The sequence below is a fragment of the Alosa sapidissima genome, chromosome 5 (genome assembly GCF_018492685.1).
Source record: "Alosa sapidissima isolate fAloSap1 chromosome 5, fAloSap1.pri, whole genome shotgun sequence".
NCBI classification, from domain to species: domain Eukaryota; kingdom Metazoa; phylum Chordata; class Actinopteri; order Clupeiformes; family Clupeidae; genus Alosa; species Alosa sapidissima.
Window position 1 is genome coordinate 8,784,843 of NC_055961.1, and position 23,099 is coordinate 8,807,941.

The window sequence follows — 23,099 nt, forward strand, 5'->3', positions numbered from 1 at the left end:
AATAAATGTTTAACTTTGATGACTTTGAAGGCAAAGGAAGTGTGAGAAGAATTTCTGTATAGCCTATCTATCATATGATTTAGTTCGATGGCTAACGTCACGAAGTTAAGCGTGAGTCTGCGCAGTACTGGGGGGACCAACTGAAAAATCATTCTATTTGACTCAGTGCCCTCCCATTGAAAACGACGGAGTCTGTTCTTCCATTTCTTTTACTGTCTATGGTTCAAATATTTAGTTTATTCACCTAATACGGTAAAAAAAAGCACAAAAGTATTTTTTTTTATTTAGTAAAATTGATATTAAATATATATTATCTTGATATGATGTTTACATTACTTAGATTTTATAAGACCAATAATTTGAGTGGATCTAAATCAAGTGACTGCAAACATTTTATATGTTAGCCTACTTCAAAAACTGAAATGGTGCTTGTTTAAATAAACGTTTCAAAACCGCACTCAGAACAACCAAAGACAACCAAACGGGAACGTTGTGTGGAGGTACAGTGCAACCACAGGAGAACGTTTCAGTTGGTTGGTTCCCTTAACGTTTAGGGAACGTTCTAACCTTTAGGGAACATTCCCTAAACGTTAGTTTGGTTTGGTTTGAACCTTCAGAGAACCATAAACTAACGTTCCCAAGCATTCCCTAAACATTCTGTGTTAGTGGGGTGTAATGCCTCATGCATCACCGGGCAAACTGGGGTGCGTTTCCCAAAAGCATCGTTGCTAACTACGTTAGCAATAACATGGTTGAAACTGTGTAAGTACGACACAACTGTTTCCCAAAACGATAGTTTGAACTATGGTGGTGGAACTTACACAGTCCGATGCATCGTTACACTATGTTAGTGTTTCCCAAAACCATAGTAGTGTAACGATTTGAATGCGACACACTCAGTTGTCCAATCAAAGATTTATTAGCTGAGGAAACGAGAGCAGGGACACAGACACAGAACACAATACTCAGGTCAAGTACACACACACGCTACACATACAGGGCTGGACGCAGCCCCCCACTCAAAGAGGATCACACACGAGGGAGAACTATTAGGGAAACATGTTACAATAAAGACGCTAACATTACACTCAAAACTAAGGAGAAATACAGACATAAACCCCAAATGTTCGCTCCCGCATCCCAGCATGCCCTGTGTGGAAGAACGCTACGCAATGTCTTGTGCGCCGACGTTACACAGCTCCCCCAAGCCATTGGCGTCCTCGGCAATGACCACGAGGTAGCCTCATGCTAACGTCAGCGCGTTAGTGAGCAGAGCTCACTCAACGGGGAACCATGCTGCTAGCAATCCAGTGCGGGCGTGCTAGCAACCACGTGGCCGTCCCCACTCGTCACCAGCTCCCTCTCAGCAGCCACCCTCAGGCTGCACTTTCCGCGGTGTGTCACCGCGGCACTCCTCCTCTCCTGGCGGGGCCCTAGGTGGCCTTTTCAACCGTCGACACTGTACTAAGCACCGGGGTTCGAGGGGGGTCTGATGTAGCTGTACCAACGCTGCTCCGCTCCGTCGATTCACCGACCAGGACAGACAGGCACCGACCGGACCACGCTGAGCTCTCCCGCTGCAGCTACCGTCTTCAGCGTCCCTCCTCGTGTTGCCTCCTCGCAGAGCCGTCCTGCTCTGCTCCCGGCCCGTTCCACTCCCTCGCGGCCTCAGCGAAGGCACGACCCCCGAGGTGGCCATGCTATCGAACTCCACACAACTAACTTTTTTTTTTTTTTTTTTTTTTTTTAAAAGGCGCCGGCCAACAGGCCAACTAGAACAGGCGCCCACACAGCACGGTGCCTCTCACACGCACCCAAACGTTTTAAAGTTCAGAGGGCCTTTCCGTCGAAGCTGCCGCACCGTCGTGAGTTCGCTGCCCCCAGCGGCTCCGCCAACCGTCCGTCAGCCAGGAACTTCTTCCTCGCCGCTCTCCCTCGGCTCTGCTCATGAGTCGCGGCCAGTGCCACCGCCAGCTCCAGCCTCGAGCCGCCCGGCGGGGGCAGGGGCTCCTGGTCTTTTCACAGAGGAGTCAGCGCCCAGGCCAGCGTCGTCTTCTCCGCGACCGCTTCTTCAGTCCCCTCTTCCAGCAAGATCTCCTCCCATGGCAGCAGGCAGGTCCAGGCGACAGCTCCTCTCCTGCAGCGGCAGTAACGATAGAAAACCTCAAGCTCTTTAGCAGCCCTTACAAGGGCTCTCTCTGGATCCTCTTGCGTGGGCCTCCACCCAGTGGTATGGTCTTCCATTCCCAGCTTCTCTCGCTGAGTGGAGGTCATGTATGAAAGTCGCTTCTGACACCAATGTAACGATTTGATAGCGACACACTCAGTTTTCCAATCAAAGGTTTATTAGCCGAGGAAACGAGAGCAGGGACACAGACACAGAACACAATACACACGGGGCAGGTCAAGTACACACACACGCTACACATACAGGGCTGGACGCAGCCCCCCACTCAAAGAGGATCACACACACGAGGGAGAACTAAAAGGGAAACATGTTACAATAAAGACGCTAACATTACACTCATAACTAAGGAGAAATACAGACATAAACCCCAAATGTTCGCTCCCGCATCCCAGCATGCCCTGCGTGGAAGAACGCTACGCAATGTCTTGTGCGCCGACGTTACAGTAGCAACGAACATTCGCAACCACTATCGTAAAGTTGTGTAGTTACAACTACACCTCTCGACCTATGGTAGAATGATAGTAGAAGCATAGTTCCGGGGATCTTCATGTCAAAGACGTCACTGACGCCAGTTATTTGTTTGGCTGTTGATATTTACACTTCTAACCACCATACATCCATACTTTAAAATGCCTAAGGCAGAAAATACATAAGTTAAAAGTCAATTTGCAGCCACGTGCATGTAGGTCAAAGTCACACACCTGCAGATAATAATAAGGTGCGCACTTTTTGACCAGTCAGTTGAGAATATGTAGCCTTTGATTTTCATTGAGTGGGGGATTCCTTATTAGTTTACATAAACCAGGCCAAAAAAGCTGATTCTGATAATATGATCTGCACAAAAGATAAACTTAGGTAAACAACAATTTGAATATTGTTGTCAAAACCTCAGCCCAGATTTAAACTCTTGGACAGGTGAACTTTTAATTGCTGCGCACCGGCGGCTGTCTGCATTTCAAAAGGCTATATCTTAAAAGTGATAAGAGATAGAGAGCTTCTGTAAATTAGAGAAATATTAAGGATGACCCAAAGTTTATGTAGGGATTAAATGTTTATATCTAATTTGCATATTATGACGTCATATGGTGGCGGCCATCTTGGATTATAGAATTTTCATGAAAAGTCGCATGTTTGAATGATAAAATGCACCACTTCTTTCCCCCCAAAATGTCCCTCACCTTCTGTATGCTAAATTGCACAATACTGAATGCTCAGGTAAGTATGTAGTTAGTAAGTAGTAAACAAACTGTAAATCATTACTAATAAATGGCAGAAACAAACCGAATGCATGATAATGACTCCCGAAAGACATAGTCACACTATTTACACATAATAAATGAACATATTAATAGAAATTTGGGACCATAATTATAATGCAATTATTAACTGGATTAGTCCAAGGAGCCTTTTCTACAGAGGTCATAATTCGGCGCTACTCACGGCCCTCGAACCCGCTCACCTCCACACACACCGGCAAGGGAGTCGAACGCTCTAACCACTGAGCTAAAAGCCCAGGCTTCCAACTCAGCGGTTAGAAGTGTTCTTAAGGTTAGGGCTGTGAATATTTACACGGGCAACTAGCACGCTAGCTCAGTTCGCTTCCATTACACTAACACCCGGCAAAATTAATTTTAACACACATTTGGTGGGTTGGCGGGTGTTCATTTAGAACCCTGCTGACGAGTACATAGCATGCCAGAATATCCCCAAACTCTCAGATTACATTAAAACGTATCTTTTCGGTAGACTAGTTATTTCCAACTAGGGATGTAACGGTATGAAAATTTAACCTCACGGTTATAGTGACCAAAATTATTACGGTTTTCGGTATTATCACGGTATTTCTAAAAGTGTGTTCAATATGTTCAGAAAGCACTGATAGGCCTACACAAGCTGAAATAGTTTTAAAAAGTGTCCTGTTCACTTTTTTCTTCATGTTTAAGCTACAGTATGTGCTTATAGCTTAACTTACCCTACCATAACTTGCAGTTTGGTATTTCTGTTATTTGGATCCAATGAGTGAGACCAAAGTAAGTGTTCTAAATAAAACTTTAGGCTACTGTATTCTCCTGACAACGTGAGTGGAATGGATTTAATGTGGACGGAACATAAAAAGACGCAGAGTGGTTACATGATACAGTGCACATTTTGTGGTGAAAATGTTCCGCCTTTTAAAATCAGGGGTAGCCTAATCCGAATCGTAGTTAAAACCATCAATTAGACAACAGAATCAGTAGGGTACCAGTTTTATTTCATTGTACCAGGCCTACTGTATGTCAAAAGCAGGCTCGGATGTAGCTGGGAAGGATTAAACACACCGTTTCCACACCACGGTAATCAACCGTGATAATCATGATATTTGAAAAGAAAACGGTAATTGTTAGTCAACATTTTTATCGCGGTTTACCATTATACCGGTAATTGTTACATCCCTATTTCCAACTTTGCAAAATGGTGCTCAAAATGCCACACAACCGTGTTCAAAGCAGGATGAGGACAACCTGAGGTTGTGTGTGGGAGCGAGAATTTAACAGCTTTGAAAATATTTAACATTGTTTCATGAGTGTAATTGAGATTACAGAATTGTGGGAAAACTGAGGAGTCAGTGCATCACCAAACTTTCTAAAAAGTGGGTCCCCATGAAAAAGTTTGCAGGGGCGTAGCCAGGATTATTTTATAGGGGGGGCCAGCCGGGTCCAGACTTTTTTATTGGAGTGGCGGTTGGGAATCAAAACTACTATATGAAAACTATTAAAAATGTTTTGAAGATTAGGATAGCCTATTTTAACCCTCTAGGCACCACGGTCGAGTTTACTCGACAAGATGCGGCACATATCGCCCAACTGGATGCAGAAATCACATCAGTCGTGCGCCAAGCACTGGCCCCTGAGTGATGAGTGGAGGGGTGTGCATACACGTGACATTACATGTGGCCGGCACATTTTTAATCAAAGCGACTGACAATGTACCCTGGGAATCCAGAGTTCTCACGGAAGCGTTTGCTCAGGGAGAGACTCGAGTCTGGCAAGGAGTATGACGCACGTAACTTTGGTTCCCCGTGATGCAAGGGGCAAATCATATCTGTGTAGCTGATATAGCGGGCCAGAGGCGATCTAAACAGATGACAGACGTAGCGTAGATTGTGTGAGGTGAGATTTCCAAATGCGTGCTTGGTGCCGCCCCCTCGAGTTGGGACATTACGTTATTTGTGGCCAGACCCTTAATCTGTCAGATTGGGTCAGGTCCTCCAGGCTACTGACAATGCGGTAAACAGGTTAAAGCTAAAACAATTCTCCCACAATGCCAGTGCAATTAAAACAATTTAGAAGGTAGAGCACAATAACAAAAAGTGCATCAGTGAGTGCCGGTTTTACACAGACAAGAGTCAGTTCTAGACAGGTGATAAGTGCCGGGATTAGGAAGGCTAGTTTTAAGCTGTGCTACAAGAGGAGATATCCTCGAAAGCGCTGGCCTTCGGGAGAATTGTGAAGACGGAGGGATGACCCCACTCCAGTATGAACTGGAAACATGATCCATGCGATTGCGTGATTCTGTGAACCGGCACTGCCATCCCTGTAAGAAAGTAGATGTTAGTGTGATATGTGGAACTGCTTCTCCATTGACGAACTGCATCCCCTCAGCAGAAGAGGGGAGGCATGATGCACCTGCAGGGGTTAACAAATTAAAGATTGGGAGGAGAATGTAAAAGGAACTTGCACGTCCTCCCTGGCGCGATCACTTTGGGTGAGCATATCTGCCAAAACAAAACAGCCAAGGCAAAATAGGAGAATGGAAATTAGAGTATACATTATTTGCAGAGGATCCTGCTAAAACGGCAATTCGAGTCAACAATCAATGTGACGGATGGCGTGACTAGATGGCTGAAATCATATGGACACGCAGAGACCCGTTGTGTTTAAAGAGAGTGCATGATGGGCGCAGCATTGGCCTGAAGGAGACTTGAATCTGCCAGTGATGATGGACCGCTCCGTTTGACCTGCGAGAAGGAAGGAGTGGTTAGTCAGGTGACATGTAATATCGTCATCGGTAAAACAACCAGCCAACGGCTACGTTGGTAGTCGTGATCAACAAACTTCCAGCATAGGCCACCACTTAAACCACAACTAGCAAAATGCAAAATTGCCGACATAATCATGAACAGCCGGTAAACTGGTGGGCAGTGAGCAAAGTGAGGCCTGCCATAGAATTCCTAGGAACCCAATACACAATATGGAATCAGAAAAGACATTCTCAAACATACAAAAGACGCTAGAAGGATATGTTAAATACACAAATGACACAGCTTCTTAATTAAAAGCTCAACCAACACCATGTAGGCATGAGCCCATCACTGTGGCGTCAGCTAATGAACAATGACATAGTACGGGCATTGAAAAGAAAACACCCATAATTGCCTAGATAATCGTGCTGTCATTTTGGTTCGAGCTTTGGTGTAAGACCCCCCAAAATTGAGAACCCAGATAGCTGAGAACGTTGGGGATGTCACGGCATACCTGGGACACGACAGATCAGCGGTAGCTGAGTAGTTGGCAATGGCAACTAGCAATCAACAGCCCGTTGAGCAAGCTGAAGCGCAAACTCGCATACGAGACCAACTGAGGAGGACTTGAGCAGTGCATGCAGAGAATCACCCGAGGAAGGCCGTGTAGACTTCCCACCAGAAGGTATGCGACGCAATCCCAGATGATTAAACAAATGCAACGAATGAACTGGCTTCCCGCAGCCATGCACAAGGAGTGATACCTGAACCGAAGTTCCAGCAGACGAGTAGCCAAGCCTAAAGTCTATGCAGCCCAACGAGCCGCGAGGCAAATTAAGAGGCTACACAAAAAACAACTGGTTTGACGACGCTCAACCAAGGTAGACAACGAGATAACCACAGTAAGTGTAGAACATCAATTAAACAGGTCTTGGGTTGGGTTCAATGGCAACGTGGTGCAGGCTAGCAATTAACAGCACAAATTGCAGGGATTATGAAATCAGCAGGAATTATTGTTAAGGAGGCCTAAGTGAAAGAAACCGTGTCAGATGAGTCAGTTTGTTTGCTGCACGCCGAATACCGTTGGCAAGTGGGTTGCATGACTGTGGGTAGAGTGTAGCCCAGCTCGAGGAGCTTGGGAAGAGAGCACAATAACCTTACCAACCAGACGCTGAAGCTTGAGAAATCGTTGCCGAAACGACATGGGCCTGCAACAGAGTTGCGCGAGGACGGCGACCCGGCAGTAGGTTACCGTGAAGTGAAGGCTGCAACAGCGTGAGTGTGACTGGCTTCGATATGCAGAGGTTAGCGATGAAGCGACATGCAGTGGCCCTGACCGAAGGACGCACAGGTCCTAACAGCGCAGCGAACGAGCGCGGTTGGATTGTAACAAGGAACGCCACTGAGGGGCGAAGGTAAAAACGCAGAGAGCCCAGGTCCGCGCGGAAGCCTGAGCTACAGTAGGACGTCAGTCAGCGTACTGAGAAGGAAAAGCAGTGTTAGGTGGAACATATTTAAAGAGCCCACTGAATTCCTATAGGCTAGGGCTGATTGAATGAGTGAATGATCAGATTGCAGTGCTTTCCTGAAAAGTAGGCAAAGCTAAGATTGGCTCCATGTAAGCATGGGAGGAGTAAAGCTACACTACGAGTCTTCCTAGTAGAACTTTCGCTGGAGCTATCATTTCTTTTTTTTTTGTCAGCCATTTATTAGTAATGATTTACACTGTTGATTTACTATCTATTTCCCTGACCATTTAGTACATACAATATGTGTTCTTTTTTGTATGTTCATGTCCTTGTGATGTGTGTGTCTTTGTCAGCTAAGAAAAAAACAAACCAAAAAAACATCAACAAAAACAACAAAAAGAAAAAAATACTAACATTGTCTCTTGTCTTGTCTCATCATCATACTCCTGATCTGTGCCTTGCCGTGGCAAGTGAGCTTTTGAACTAAACAGGTCTTGTCTACTTGTGTTTGTGTGTCATATAAATAATATATATGTGCCCCATACATGGAATCAGAGCGCCTACTGTATGTAGTAAATGGAAAATCTCTACAGCAAAAGGCCAGCCTACCGCTACATGCATTCGGTTTGTTTCTGCCATTTATTATGATCGCTGCTAGCGAAGCGGTCATATAGGGATTGTCAAAGTTTTTTTTGTTTTTTTTCCCCCTCATCTACTTCCTGAATTTTTGGTCAACGATACCCGGGACACCGAACCACCGGGGCACATGAAATTTGGTGGGTATGTAGCCCCGCTAGACTTTTACGGAAACATTTTGTTTCGTCCCCGGGGGCCACTCCCCCCCCAACCTCCCCCCCCCCCCCCGTGCTGGGCCCCCCGAACCGCAAAAAAAGCAGTTTTTCCTAAATAACTACCTGAACCGTGGCACTGAGGATGAAGAATCTTTTATGGTATGTTGGTCTCAAGGGCCCACATCAACCTGGCCCATAATCACTCATTTGTGATTTGCACCCCCCCGGTAAAAAATGAAAATGCAATATTATTTTGCTTTAATCGCCCCTATCTTCAGTTAAGATGTTCAGAACTGCCTGAGTGAACCCAGCCTGATCTGCCCGCTATTTATTTTTTGATTTCTTAAAAGATTGAGCTTGGTCTGGTAAAAAGCCAGACTAGCCATGGACCTCAGTTACACAATGCAAGGGAACATGAATCAGCCTATATTTGCACGAACAATAACGGACAACAGCTCTTCAACTTTGGCCCTTTAAAATGTGTATGAACAGTCTAGCGACGCATTTCATCAAGGCCCATTTGGACATGTCAGTTATTTTTACCACTGGTTAGATGTAAAACAGCATTTCGTTTCAGACTACTGTTACTTAATTTGTGCATTGACAATAAAGTATTACATGAACTAAAGATGACTAAAATCTTATGTAGAAGAAGAAACATTCACAAAAAATCCATCCATCCAAAAATGACCTTTGTTTTTGATAGCTGTTGAAAACGGCATGGAACTGACAGAGATGTTTTTGTTTATAAATAAATAAATAAATAACATTATGCTGATACCTTTTGCTTTTCCCAAATACAATGTAGCCTACAGGTGTAAGTGACCTTTCATCAATCCAGTTGCAATGGATGAACTGTGATGAACTGCCCTACTTGTGATTGTTTAGAGATTTTAAAGGTTTTATAACAATGCTACATCTTTGGCTATTCTACAATCTATTCACCTTTTCAGCACCAGTAGGCTACTTTCTGTGCAGCCGCACACACACAATCAGGCATGCCAAACAAGCATACACAAAAGTTTCAAGAGTGGGGGATGGAGTAAAATATGGAGACAAATTGAAGTGTGATTTATTTTCGTGGAACGGATGTACAGGACTGAGCGGCGGTCATATTTTGTACCGCTATGCGGTACATCTAGTTTGGTATGTAATTATATTGTGATTATATACATGATATTACGGTGGCGCATTGCATTCACATCACAAAAAAAAATAATCACGTGTATCTCATAATTATGAGATAATTATCTCATAATTACAAGATAGTATCTCATAATTATGACATAGTATCTCATAATTACGAGATAATTATCTCGTAATTACGAGATAACTATCTCATAATCACGAGAAAATTATCTCGTAATTATGAGATAAGGATAGGATCCGTGCTGAGGATCTAAACAGCCTTTCAATAAAAGCAAGCACATATTTCCTACTGATTTCCTGCTTTGAATGACTTTCGTACTTTGAGAGATTAACATGTCTATGTGCTATGAAAAATAAGCCTGTCAAATCACCAACAACCCCAAAGCAAAGAGTATAGAAGCTTCGATAGGCTACTCTTTGCCCAAAGGCAATACAATGTTGCATGTTGACAGTCCTAACCAGTAGGTGTACTACTACGCATAGGGCTACCTCCATCCACGTTGTCACACGCACGCCTATTGTTTATTTTGTGCAGCTAGGCTACTCGTTCAAGTGGCATTGATGAGTTAAACAGTCACATTTTTCCTACACCTATTATATTGAGAGAAAATAGTCAGTTGTAAACAAAGAACTCTTCTTATGTAACTCCTTCGTAAATGGACTGAAGTTGGCTCTAAATATCTACTTTTATTGATTATGCTAACCGTTAGCATCTCTATGGGATTTCTCATATACTGTACATTAGCCATAAGCTAACACATTAGTTTCTATTCTGTAACTTGAAATGTTAGTCTACATGATTGCTCTTAAACAAAACATCGAAGGAAATAACTGATATGTACTCTGTTGGTCTGCTTAGTTTAACAGTGAATCCTAAGTAAAGGTTTGAAAGGAACTTCAGCTTCAGACTGCTCTTGGGAAGCTGTTGTCTATCTTCTCTAATAGCTAGACCATGCCACACAAGTGGGGGCAAAATTTAAAATGTGTCATAAATCATAATTAGGCTATCTCGTAATTACGAGATAATTATCTCGTAAATATGAGATAATATGTCATAATTATGAGATACTATCATAATTATGAGAATCATCTCATAATTATGAGAACCTGATTTTTTTTTTTTGTGTGTGATGTGAATGCAATGCGCCACTGTATGATATACTGTATGTCGTTTTTAATGATCAGCTAAAGGAGAACCTTGACAATTGCAAAAAGTAAAAAAAAAAAACATCTGTTAATACAAAACACACACTGCCACCATTTCATATATCAATACTTGATATTTGAAATTGATATTGATTTTGAAATAATACAAAGACAAAAAGCGTATTATAAAATTCTTACATTTTGAAATGTATCTCACCACAGCAAGCTGCAAGCTGGACATGACTTTTGTGTAGGCCAGACTGTCCTGAATTTGGCAATATAAGAACCATGGTAGAGGGGGACTTTGGGGCTGAGCAATTTACAAACATGTGGTGTGTGTCTTACAGAAATAAATGTAGTTTTAATTTAGTGATGAAATTTAATTTTAATTTAGTGATGAAAAATGACCTTTCTGCGCTCCATATCTGTGAGACGAACTGATCTGACCTGACTTGACCCGAGTTTGCATTTTAGCCTGTGTGTGCACTCATGATGATTCTCTACAACAACTTTTTACTGCATTGCCATGAACAAAGTAAAGGCAAAAAGTTGTGTCTTTGTCGAACAAATTGTGATGCAATGTGAGCCTTGAATTGGATGTCATGCAGGAATTTGTTAGGATCTCAAAACTGTATTATGAACAGCCAGAGAAACAGCCAGAGAAACACATAATAGCATTGGAACATGCTTTGCCACCACAACTCAGTTATTTTGGGGTAAGCCGAGCTATATGAAATTATTATTTTGCTGTCACGTCTGTTTTATAACCCAGAATTTAGCCTACCTAACAAGGACAGCCCAATGCAGCTCACTTTGCTATGATTCGTGACACATTCTAACATCTTATTAACATTAATGTTCCAACTCATCATCGACTCACCTGTTGTTACGGAAGTTAAGTAGTAGTCTACTGTCAAGTGTTTTTAACAGATGGCTACTTTGAATTGTCCCACTACTGCTGCTGCACTACTCACGATTTGATCAGAACGACTTCCTGACTGGGCCAATGGTTGTAGATTGTGTAGTGCAGTAATTGGTTCAGTCCCTGCTTTATCGTACTAAAATCGAAAACAGCAGCTATCGGTTTTTTTGTTTCTTTTACTTTTCACTGAACGGAGCTGGAGGGGGCAGCAGGGTGGCCAAGCTTTGACCAATGGTGGCGATGGCCCCCCCTGGCCACCATGTAGCCACGCCCCTGAAAGTTTGGGAAACACTGCTCTATGTAATCTGCACTAAGGTCAGAGGTTTACCAGTTTGATAACGTAGGCTTGATACAATGCTACCCTTTCAAGTCATGAGGACTCAAAAGTGTTTTAAAAAACTAGCATATCATACCACACTTGAAACATTAACAGTCTGTTATATAAGGACAACCTAGATTTATTTTACTATGAAAATAAACTAAACATGGAGCATGAAGTGAATATTTTCTTCATGATGGATTTCTTCAGGCCTTTGCATTTTCATCATCCATAAAGTATTACAGTTTTCAATTGCTAAGATGCATTTTACATTAAATTGTAATCCACTTTATCTTCATTTTCATCTTGTGGCATAGTAGAAGTCATCTCTTGCATGTGTTACCATTTTTTCATTGGTTTCTGTTCTGATGTTTTTAAACACCTTTTTTTAGAACATTTAAGTTAAGATAACTCAGAAAGACTACAAAGTCTGTTGGATTAACTGAGTTGAACAAATTGGGAAAAATCTGTTCACAGCTATCATATATTGTTTGCATAATTATACATCTATAATATCTGTGTGTGAAACTCCTTTGCAGAATTCTTTAATCAACAATCACTCCTTATCCATAAAAGATATCACCTCTGTGTTGCAATTTATCACCTCTGGACAAGTATGCTATACTCAATGACAGGTAGATCTTGGGAGGAAACCAATGCTGTGATATGCTTGTTAACCTTTTTACACATATAACTATGGCATGGACAATCGCCAAAAATTAGGGTTGAACCTGCCCATATATCGAAAACTATGTTTTGCATGTTGTTGTCCATTGTGAAATTATGTGAATGTGAACCACAAGTTGTGCTGTTTGAAGGAAAGATTAGCTTTTGGTGAATAATTTCAACAAAATTCCAGATTTTTTTTTTCCAGAGGTGGAACCCACAAAAGACACTAAATGATAGATGTCAGATAGTGTTATCATAATGTAGCCTACTTACATTCTTAGAAAGTGGCACAACATTATGGCAAAATTAGTCTAAAGCGTAAATATATCATTGACATATTTAAAACACATCTTCTTTGATTATGTTGCCAACTTGTCTTAGAGGCATGGCTCATAGACATCTGAGTCATCCAGTTGATAGACATTCTCTATTGCCATTTCCCTGGAGAAGAGTCCCAGACTGCTTCCAGTGTTGCTGTAGATTACTGAGGGGTCAGAGGCCTGGTTTCTGTCCGAAAAAAAGTGGAATGAGCTTTTATTAGCTCTTTTAAGGGTTACTGTAATTGGCACAATACCAGCACAAATAAGGACGTTTTGTTTTTACAAGTCACACCAAGGCATTTTTGGAGCATGTACTGTATATGTTATTAAAAAATAAACTTACATCTGAACATTTGGATCCATTTTTCTCCATCGATTTTCTAGAAAAGTAGTGTTTTCAATTCAGTTTTGTACAATTCTGTAATTTCTACAGAAGGACATTTAGCATCAGTGTGTGTTTTGAACAGTAAAACAATGAAAAGTTACTTGTAAACTCACTCATCAGAAATATAGCCACCACAGTAACAACCACCACCACCACAACAACCAACAAGACCACAGCCACCAGTACTCCTGGGTGATGAGAAACCCTTTGTCCTTCCTACAAATATAATGAAAAGCAAGTATGTGTAATGAATCATTTCAGTTATCACATTTATTCATTTGTTTATTTATTCTTGTATTTATTGATTTACTCACAATTTCACTGTACTGTAGTGTTGTGTCAGTTGGTTCAGTTAGGATGGTGCACTGGTGATCTTTAAATACAGGAAGGAAGAAAAACTTGAAATTAACTGAAAATACTGAAAATAACTTTGAAGAACTGTCCTCTACACAATATGGCACATACATTCTTTATAATCTACATTCTGTCATCACTCTGTTGTTCCTCAAGAGGCCAAGTTATTTTCAGTAAAGAACAATCTTGAAGGGCAATTGGTCATCAGTGAAGTAGGGCCATTACCTTTGGTGTGAGATTCGGTGATAGAGGATTCTGATGTCATGCTTTGAAATGATGGATTAGGTGCTGAAGAGAAGATATTTCATTAATTGTCTAAAACAGCACTGGGTCAATTGTTACATCTGTTGTATTACCTCTACTCGTGGAAAACATTGATTGGTAGTGTACATTTGAAGAGTTTGGTTCCAAAATGCTATATCTCCATTTTTAAAAACATTAAAAAGTCATGTAATTTATTTGTGTATCAGGTAATATCAATACATTTGCAATTGTGTTGTTTTGATTGAGTACAAATAAATCAAACAACAATACCCAATTACAGTTCAACTGAAATTACTTGGAAAACAAAATGTAAAACAATTATTCATGAAAATTTATCAAAATCGAGGATTTAGTGTTTTGGAATTTTATAGAGTTCTTACTTTTTCTGATGAGAAGGCGGATCAAATACTTTTCATCATTAAACCATCCAGGAATGTGTATGCGGCAGAAGTATTTTCCAGAATCAAATTGAATTGAATCATAGATAGTCAGAGAAACATTCCCTGTTGTTAAATTGCCCATTAATCTGTATCTGTCAGATACTCTAGAAATTACTTTATGCCCATCAGTTGTCAGAATGTTGTTATTACATCCCATATTTGGTATATCGCCTGTTCCCCAGCATATACTTATTAGGCCATGATACTTTGAATTGTAGTAGCATGGAAGGGTGATATTCTCTCCTACAGTGCCATATACTGTAGTGCCAGTACTTAAACCTGTAAATTAAAGAGAATGATCATGGTCATGTTGTGTAATATATTTTAAATTAGATATATAAACTACCTTTACATACAGTATGTTTACAATGAAGGATAATTAATGTAGGATCATAGCACAAGTACTTACATATGAGCAGGGGTAAGACAATGGAGAATAAGCAGATGTAGCGGCAGGCAGCAGGCATGGTAAGACTCTCCATGTCTGTTAGTGTCTTCATGTGAGTTAGCAAAGCCACAAATAAACTTGCCAGACACATGACTTCCTCTTAGATGAGGTCATGTTTTTCCTTTCCCTGCAGGTGAAGTATTTCCCTATTTTCAAGTTTATGTTTCTGAAATGCTTTCTTGGCCTTTTATTTAATTGAGTTTTAAAATAGAATTGATAAGATCTTCATCAGCAACCACCTGAGGCATCTGTGTTATGTCAGTTAACTTCAGCATGCATACTATAGGAAGTTATTAAAACTGGAGAAAATACATCTCCTTCAAGGAATTACATTTTATTTAATATTCCTAGTTTGCCTTTATTGTACATACATACGTTGGTCACAGAGCTAAAAATAATTCAAATGTAGCTTTAATAACGTGAATACAACATTCCCTTTTAGAATCTACTGTACACTTTAATTTTTCAACAATCAGAGGATAGTTTTCATGGACACATTTCCCCCAGTTTAGACAACCTAATCATTCAATTTACTGGCATGCACAGTCGACTTTTATCCCAGATGTACTGTTAACTAAAATATCTTTGTAGATTAAATTTACATTTGAACATACACATCCCATAATTCAAACATATACCTCCCATAACATTACATGTAGGTTAAATAATTAATTTAGCTGATGCTTTTATACAAAGCGGCTGACAAAATGAGTGCTAACATTTAAACTACATTGCAAAGCAGACCTTAGTGTAAATTAGTTTTGAACTTGCCATGATTAATATTAAATGTATAGGCTATTATGGCCGACCTTTAAGGCTAGTAAATCTGGTAAAACGATCACACAGTAAAAGTTTTCTCGATACACAGAAAATTTTGCAATGACACTTGAGATTTTGGGCCCTATCATGACAGTCTAAAGCCCATCGGGGCAGCCGTGGCCTACTGGTTAGTGCTTCGGCCGGTTCGAACCCCGACCAGTAGGCACGGCTGAAGTGGCCTTGAGCAAGGCACCTAACCCCTCACTGCTCCCCGAGCGCCGCTGTTGTTGCAGGCAGCTCACTGTGCCAGGATTAGTGTGTGCTTCACCTCACTGTGTGTTCACTGTGTGCTGAGTGTGTTTCAGTAAAAAAAAGTAACATACAAGAGAGTGCGGTTTCCTCCACTTCCAAATTGACATTTTAACTCGCACCCAAAATACTTCAATAAGTACGTGAGTGAGCGCGCCTATATTGCTGAAACGGAGTGTGTTTCACTAATTCACGGATTGGGATAAATGCAAAGACCAAATTTCCGTCACGGGATCAAAAGAGTATATATACTTATACTTTACTTACTTAGTCACTCGTCAAAAGCTTATTCAAATTTAGTAGGATGTCCAGTCCACATTGGGAGTGTTTTCGTTATCAAATGTCGAGCGCATGGCGCAACAAGGTGTTCCTAGGTTTCCTAATCAGTCATGGGTGTGTTTGGGGCGTAACATCATTTAAACCAATGAGAATGACATCTGTCATTCCCTTTAACGTCGCAAAGCGCGATGTCAAAGAATGCATCGGTATTTTGACAGTCAACGGCGCATTTGAAGGAGGCTGCTTGTGAGACCGTATGAAATAGTCATTCCACTAAACCAATAGCCTTCACGCATTTGCACTCGTCTATTATTTGAACTCATTGGCAAAGTGAAACTGACTTCACCATGGTGTGTCAGTCAACGACAAGACAGTTATATGCAGTAAGTTACTTTCACTATTGACTGACTATGGGTTACCATCGAAAACATAGGCTGGAAAAAGCAACACTTACACTAATATTGCTCAAATGATTGAATAAATCAACATTTATCCTGCAGAGGAGTTGCTTATATCTCGTGACAATGCGTCTTCAGCTGTGCTCCATATGTGTCTCTTGCCTCTCCCCTAATCACTTTTAACCGTCATTACCATTTTTCAAATGATGGTGAATAACTACTCATCATGAGATGTACAGTATTTCATAATATCTTTATTCTAATTATGTTTCCCATTGTAATCGTGCAATTTGTAATGTTTTGCATGGATGTGCGTTCATGGATGATAGAAGGATGTTGCGTGCACCTGCCAATATGACTGTTGACAATGAGCTCTTAAAATAACATAACAACTCGCCATAGACTTCTGGCCAGGTGTACAATAGCAATTTTTAGACAATGCGCTAAGCCACTCCCTAAGTTGTTAATTGCCATACCCCTGAGCGCATTGTTTAAAAAATAAACGTGCAAAATAAGAAAATACACTTTGCGCCGGGTGAAAAACGAGTTTTACGCCATGCGCCAGGGTGCAAAATATGGCCCTTAGTTTTTGTATATCAAGAGAATATGCACTCGCTTTACTAAGTCATGCTCTCATTTTAAGTATAAGTATAAATACTCTTTTGATCCCGTGAGGGAAATTTGGTCTCTGCATTTATCCCAATCCGTGAATTAGTGAAACACACTCAGCACACAGTGAGGTGAAGCACACACTAATCCCGGCGCAGTGAGCTACCTGCAACAACAGCGGCGCTCGGGGAGCAGTGAGGGGTTAGGTGCCTTGCTCAAGGGCACGTCAGCCATGCCTACTGGTAGGGGTTCGAACCGGCAACCCTCCGGTTACAAGTCCAAAGCGCTAACCAGTAGGCCACGGGTGCCCTTTTTACGGAATTGTGAACTCGTTCTACTACATAGTGTGCTCATTTTATTAAAATGTCCACTCTTTTCAGTAAATAGTGCACTCATTGTACTAAACTGTGTACACACACACACACACACGCACACACACACATAAAAACACACACATGTAGGCAAGTAGACACACGCACACACACACCATCACCCCCACACACATGCACACACTAATTTACATACACAAAAGTTGCAAGAGTAGGGGATGGAGTAGGAGATGGAGACAAATTGACATGTGTGATTTATTTTTGCGGGGAGACTGTGCACATGCATATAGACTGTCACAACCATACAACGTCAGTAGGCAGCAAGTGCGTTGGGTAAAAAATGGTTCAACACACACTAAGGGAAATATCTGACGTTACATTTATAACCATGCTGTTTTGGGACATTTACACACAATATGTGCAGCACATACATTACAAAGTAGAAAGGAATAAAATAATTCAAAAAACATTCAATGGCTCTAATTTCTTAAAATCTGATTTCTATGCTCTCTGTCAGCAAGTCCTCAATTGTTTGACAAACAGAATCTTGGGCGCACAGCTTCCCTCTCTAAAGACTTGAGAGAGGTTGCACACTGTTTGAGTTTCCTGTTGCCAAACAGTTCACAGACTGTTTTACTGCATTGTAAGCATAACACTGTGTGAGTCAATGTTTTTCAGTTCCACTCTGTGATTGACACATGTGTCTTTGGCCTAAATAGAGCCACTTGTTCTGCATGCACAAAGCTTTTACTGAGAGGCACCAATCTCTGACCAAATAATGTCTGGTATTAACATCAGTGTTGTGCTAACATATAGGCTATAGTCAGAATACTAGTCAGACTCATCTGGCTTGTACATCTACAAGAACCCATTAGATAAATACAGAGCGCACTAACTGTCCCAAGAGAATACACCATGTTGGGAATAGTACACAAATCCCAAGAGTAGACTTGATATTTTCATGTTTGTTTTCATAGTCTCCAAAAAAAATCAACCAGGTTAACATCTTGAGAAATAAGACTGGAGGAGTCTCAAATGGGTCATGAAAATAGTGTCTGGCACTGAAACCCCTTGAATATGTGATCTATAAAACTCCACAGCAGAGTTTTGGTTTGGGGAGGAGCATGGTGGCTTTGGTCCATGGTGCAGATGTGTGATAACTAGGATGGTTCTGTTCCACAGGAGGGCACTGTGAGTCTTCCCCAATGAGCCAAAATGCACAACAAAACTGAATATAATGGTTTTCTATTGTCAAATGTGAATATTCTCTTTACAAAATATGATCAATATAAAATTATATTTTCATATATTATAAAAACGTGTGTGTCAGAGAAAGAGAGGGAGAGAGAGAGAGTATATCTCATACTGACATGAGAAGATTATTCATCCTACAGTAGCATAATCCAACTTGAGTAATGCTATATATTATATGATATATATATAATGCTATATATTATATTATAACTATATATTATATACACAGTAGTGTTGATATGTAAAGTATGTATAAAGGTACAATAATGTACCTTTATGTTTATTTACTGTGCAAATGCAATTCAAATGGGATTTATCTGTGTAACTTGCCTATGTACAGTATATAAACAGTATAGGATAATATAAAACCAGCAAATTTGTACATATTTCTGATCTTAACTGAAACACAGTTGGATCTTTCCATTCAGGGAGTGTTTAGCATCAGATGAAAAGGATATCTGTTAAAATTGCTTTTATTGGCTCCACCAGAGTTATGGTGTGTGCTTCTTGAAACCAGCCTAGCACAATTTAGTGTGAAAAGTTAAATTAATATCAATAGTCATGTTTTAATTTTCTCTATGTCGTCTTCAGATGAGAACAGCCATCATTCAAGACATATTTCAGAGAAATACCCTTCTGCCTTTCCACCTGAAGTCGCTAAAGTCACTTTGTCAGCAGGCGGCTTACAGTATTTTTCAATTCTTTACACGCAATTTTGAAAACCAGGTTCTTTTTTTCAAAATATAATCACAATTATCCAAACACCACACTCAATTTGCATAATTCCTAGATTGTTTGCAAAATGACACACTTCAGTCAAAACATACACTGCTGTGATAAATAAAAAACACATTTGTGAAAAAAACTAATTTTAGGAAATAGCATGTGCTAGATTTTTGGCCAGACATTGTTATGTAAGGGATAATTTAGATGACAAAAAAAATAGTGACAAACCCACAACATTCTTCATGATTAGTTTAAGATATAGGGAGAATGTACACAAATAGGCCTATAAACTTACCAAGCACTGCACAACACTGATGCTGCAGACTGAATATTTCGAGTATTTATTTTAATACTTACAGTATTTCTTACAGTAATCAATCAACAATAAAATCAATGAAACAAATCAAATCTGTAGACAAATACAAATTACTGCATGAAGTACATACACTTTGACTGAAGAAAAACTACAGTAAAAGCAACAAGAATACTGTAACTATTCATCATCTCTCCGTCTGGCTGGATCAGGCCATATAAGATTTCATCCACATCACAGGCTATGTCTTCATTGGCAAGGCACCGTTGGAAGACCTGGGCCTCCTCCTCTACCTCCTTCTCCTCTTCCACTATACCTCCTTCATCTCCTCTTCCACTATACCTCCTTCATCTCCTCTACCTCCTTCATCTCCTCTTCCACTATACCTCCTTCATCTCCTCTTCCACTCTACCTCCTTCATCTCCTCTTCCACTATACCTCCTTCATCTCCTCTACCTCCTTCTCCTCTTCCACTATACCTCCTTCATCTCCTCTTCCACTCTACCTCCTTCATCTCCTCTTCCACTATACCTCCTTCATCTCCTCTACCTCCTTCATCTCCTCTTCCACTATACCTCCTTCATCTCCTCTTCCACTCTACCTCCTTCATCTCCTCTTCCACTATACCTCCTTCATCTCCTCTTTAAGCTCCTCCTCTTATTCTCACTCTTCTTCTTCTTCTTCTAGCTCCTTTTTTATTTTTGTTGAAGACAGGTAAACTCACCTGCTGCCTTTTATAGCACACCTGAGTGCTGCGTTATTAGCACATGTGTGCTTCCACAACTGGTGGATGTGATTATCCAATCCGTTCATTAGTGTGGTCACTGGCAATCCGGGGCTTTGTAATGACAAGGAAGTAACCTTACAATCGTTACCTGTGTCTAAGGTGTGAAAATGTGTGTAGAGTTTTACAAATCACTGTGTGTAATGTTTTGCAAAAAGGGTGAAGCAGATATTGTGTGTAATGTTGTGCAAATCTGTGGAGGTGTTTTGCTCCTTGGAGTAGAATTTTGCAAATTGTGTGCAATTTTTTTATTTTAGTGTGTAAACAATCGTAAAAAACTATACAGTAACTGCCAAAAACAGAGCGCTTTAGACAGCTCATATGCTCTAATGAAGACCATTTGCTCTAAGTGGCCATTTTTCGCTGAGAGACAGTTATTCATGGAACCCACCCCTAACTCCCACTGTGCATTAGAGAGATTAAAGCACATGGTGGCTCCTCTGTACCCCGAGGGCTGCCACCTAACTCAGTTAAAATCACAAGAGTGCAGCGTTTGATGTGAGCACAAAAATATGTGTTTGTTCCTTTTTGTCCCACCGCCCCAAGCCATAATGCCAGGCACAAGGATTAAAGGCCTTAGAATAGTGTGGGTAAACATGCTGAGGAACAGTTGATGATCTCCTTATTTATTTAATTGAGGTCACACATAGTCTTCCCTCACAGGGACACACAACATGGTGAATACAAATGCAGAAACTCCTGGTCATATAACGGTTGCTAATAAGGGGCATTGCAAGTGTTTTATAAGCCTATTTAGATACGGATTTGTATGGTATGACAGAAATATAAGTATGAACAATTCAATATATTTCTTGTGACTACCATGAACGTCTAACAAAGTGTATGAATGACAGAAATGGGTGGTTAGGGAATTGGACTTGTGAGCTAAGGGTGGCTGATTCAATCCTGACTGGAAAAATGTGGGTATAAGGGGAGTGATTAAACAGTGCTCTCCCACATCCACATCCACTTGAGCTTGTTCCCCAGATGCCGGTTCAAGAGCTGCCCACTGCACCGGGTATGTTTGTGCACTCCTAGTATGTGTGTGTGCTCCTAGTGAGCTCACTGCTCCAAGTGTGTGTGTGTGTGTGTGTGTATGTGTGCATGTACTATGTGTACACTACACGGATGGGTTAAAATGCAGAGGACAAATTTCCTATAAGTATAAGTATATATACTTTTTTGATCCCGTGAGGGAAATTTGGTCTCTGCATTTAACCCAATCTGTGAATTAGTGAAACACACTCAGCACACAGTGAGCTGACACTAATCCCGGCGCAGTGAGCTGCCTGCTACAATGGTGGCACTCGGGGAGTAGGGGTTAGGTGCCTTGCTCAAGGGCACTTCAGCCGCAGCCCACTGGTTGGGGCTCGAACCGGCAACCCTCCGGTTACAAGTCCAGAGTGCTAACCAGTGGGCCACGGCTGCCCCCTTACAGTCCTACAGGACAAATAAAGTATAACTTAACATAATTGCACAACTTCTAATGTATTTATCACATTACAATATTACCTTGTATGTGCTTGTATTACATCAGCTGTCTGTTAACTAACTATGAAGATTCATGAATATTACAGTGAGTGAGAGAGTGTGTGTTTGTGGAATAAAGTGTTAGATGTTTTATTTTTTTATTTAATTTGGGATAGTTTAGTAACCTGACTCTCACCAGATGAATTTCGTTCCACCTAGCTCCACTCATCCATCTGGGACCAATCCATTGGAGTGTTGCTTCAGAAGGCTGGGCCTAATCAAAAAATGCTTGCATATGATTGAATAAGCCACTTGTCCGTCATCTATTGACGTGCTACTTCAACCACTCACACCGAAGCCAACCCGTGACGCTGATAACAGTCACAGTCGCTTCTACGCTATGTCACATCTATGAAACTCCCGCCCTGCGTCCTGATTGGCTGTACCATAAAATCGGGTGCAGAAATCCCTCTCAATGGAAGAGGTCCCAGATGGATGTGAGTGAAGCTAGGCGGAGCTAAGCAGAACGAAATTCATCTGGCGAGAGTCATAGTTAATAGTTTAGTACAGATCACCATTAAAGGAGCAATGTGAAGAATACTGTTGCATTTGAGTTATCTTGAACTTTCCATTACATTTGCGATGGTACAATACCCTTCCATTGACTTGCACTGTATTGCATTGGGGTACAAAGTGTTATTACAACTGAACAGGGTCCGAAGCTAGCTGTTCAGCATGCTAACTTTTGTGGCTATCTGGGCAACACAGAGTGTAGATGTTTTTAAAATTGGGTCAAAACAGTTATTTCTTTAAAATTGTTGGTCAAAATTTTACTGTGGATAGAATAGGGATGGTTGGACGTACCAATTTTCAGTAGAAATCGCTGTCCTTTAAAATGTCTGTGTGCATCCCCAATCTCAGCAGGCAATGCCTTCATATGGTTGACTGCCTGGTTTGGACAACAACCTTAGTACTGGAGATGATGTCATAAAATGCAACTAGTCA

At 40.9% G+C, this 23,099-nt stretch overlaps 1 protein-coding gene across 1 annotated transcript; it reads right to left on the reverse strand.

Annotated features, from left to right (window-relative positions):
- Nucleotides 1-12,503: 12,503 nt before the first annotated feature.
- havcr1 (hepatitis A virus cellular receptor 1) lies at nt 12,504-14,907 on the reverse strand. The gene is made up of 7 exons (XM_042092503.1): nt 14,826-14,907; nt 14,357-14,695; nt 13,938-14,000; nt 13,673-13,731; nt 13,472-13,574; nt 13,317-13,353; nt 12,504-13,160 (listed from the first exon to the last, which is right to left on the reverse strand). The coding sequence occupies exons 1-7, from the start codon at nt 14,896-14,898 to the stop codon at nt 13,031-13,033; spliced, it is 804 nt and encodes a 267-aa protein (XP_041948437.1). The 5' UTR covers nt 14,899-14,907; the 3' UTR covers nt 12,504-13,030.
- Between the last annotated feature and the right edge of the window lie 8,192 nt (nt 14,908-23,099).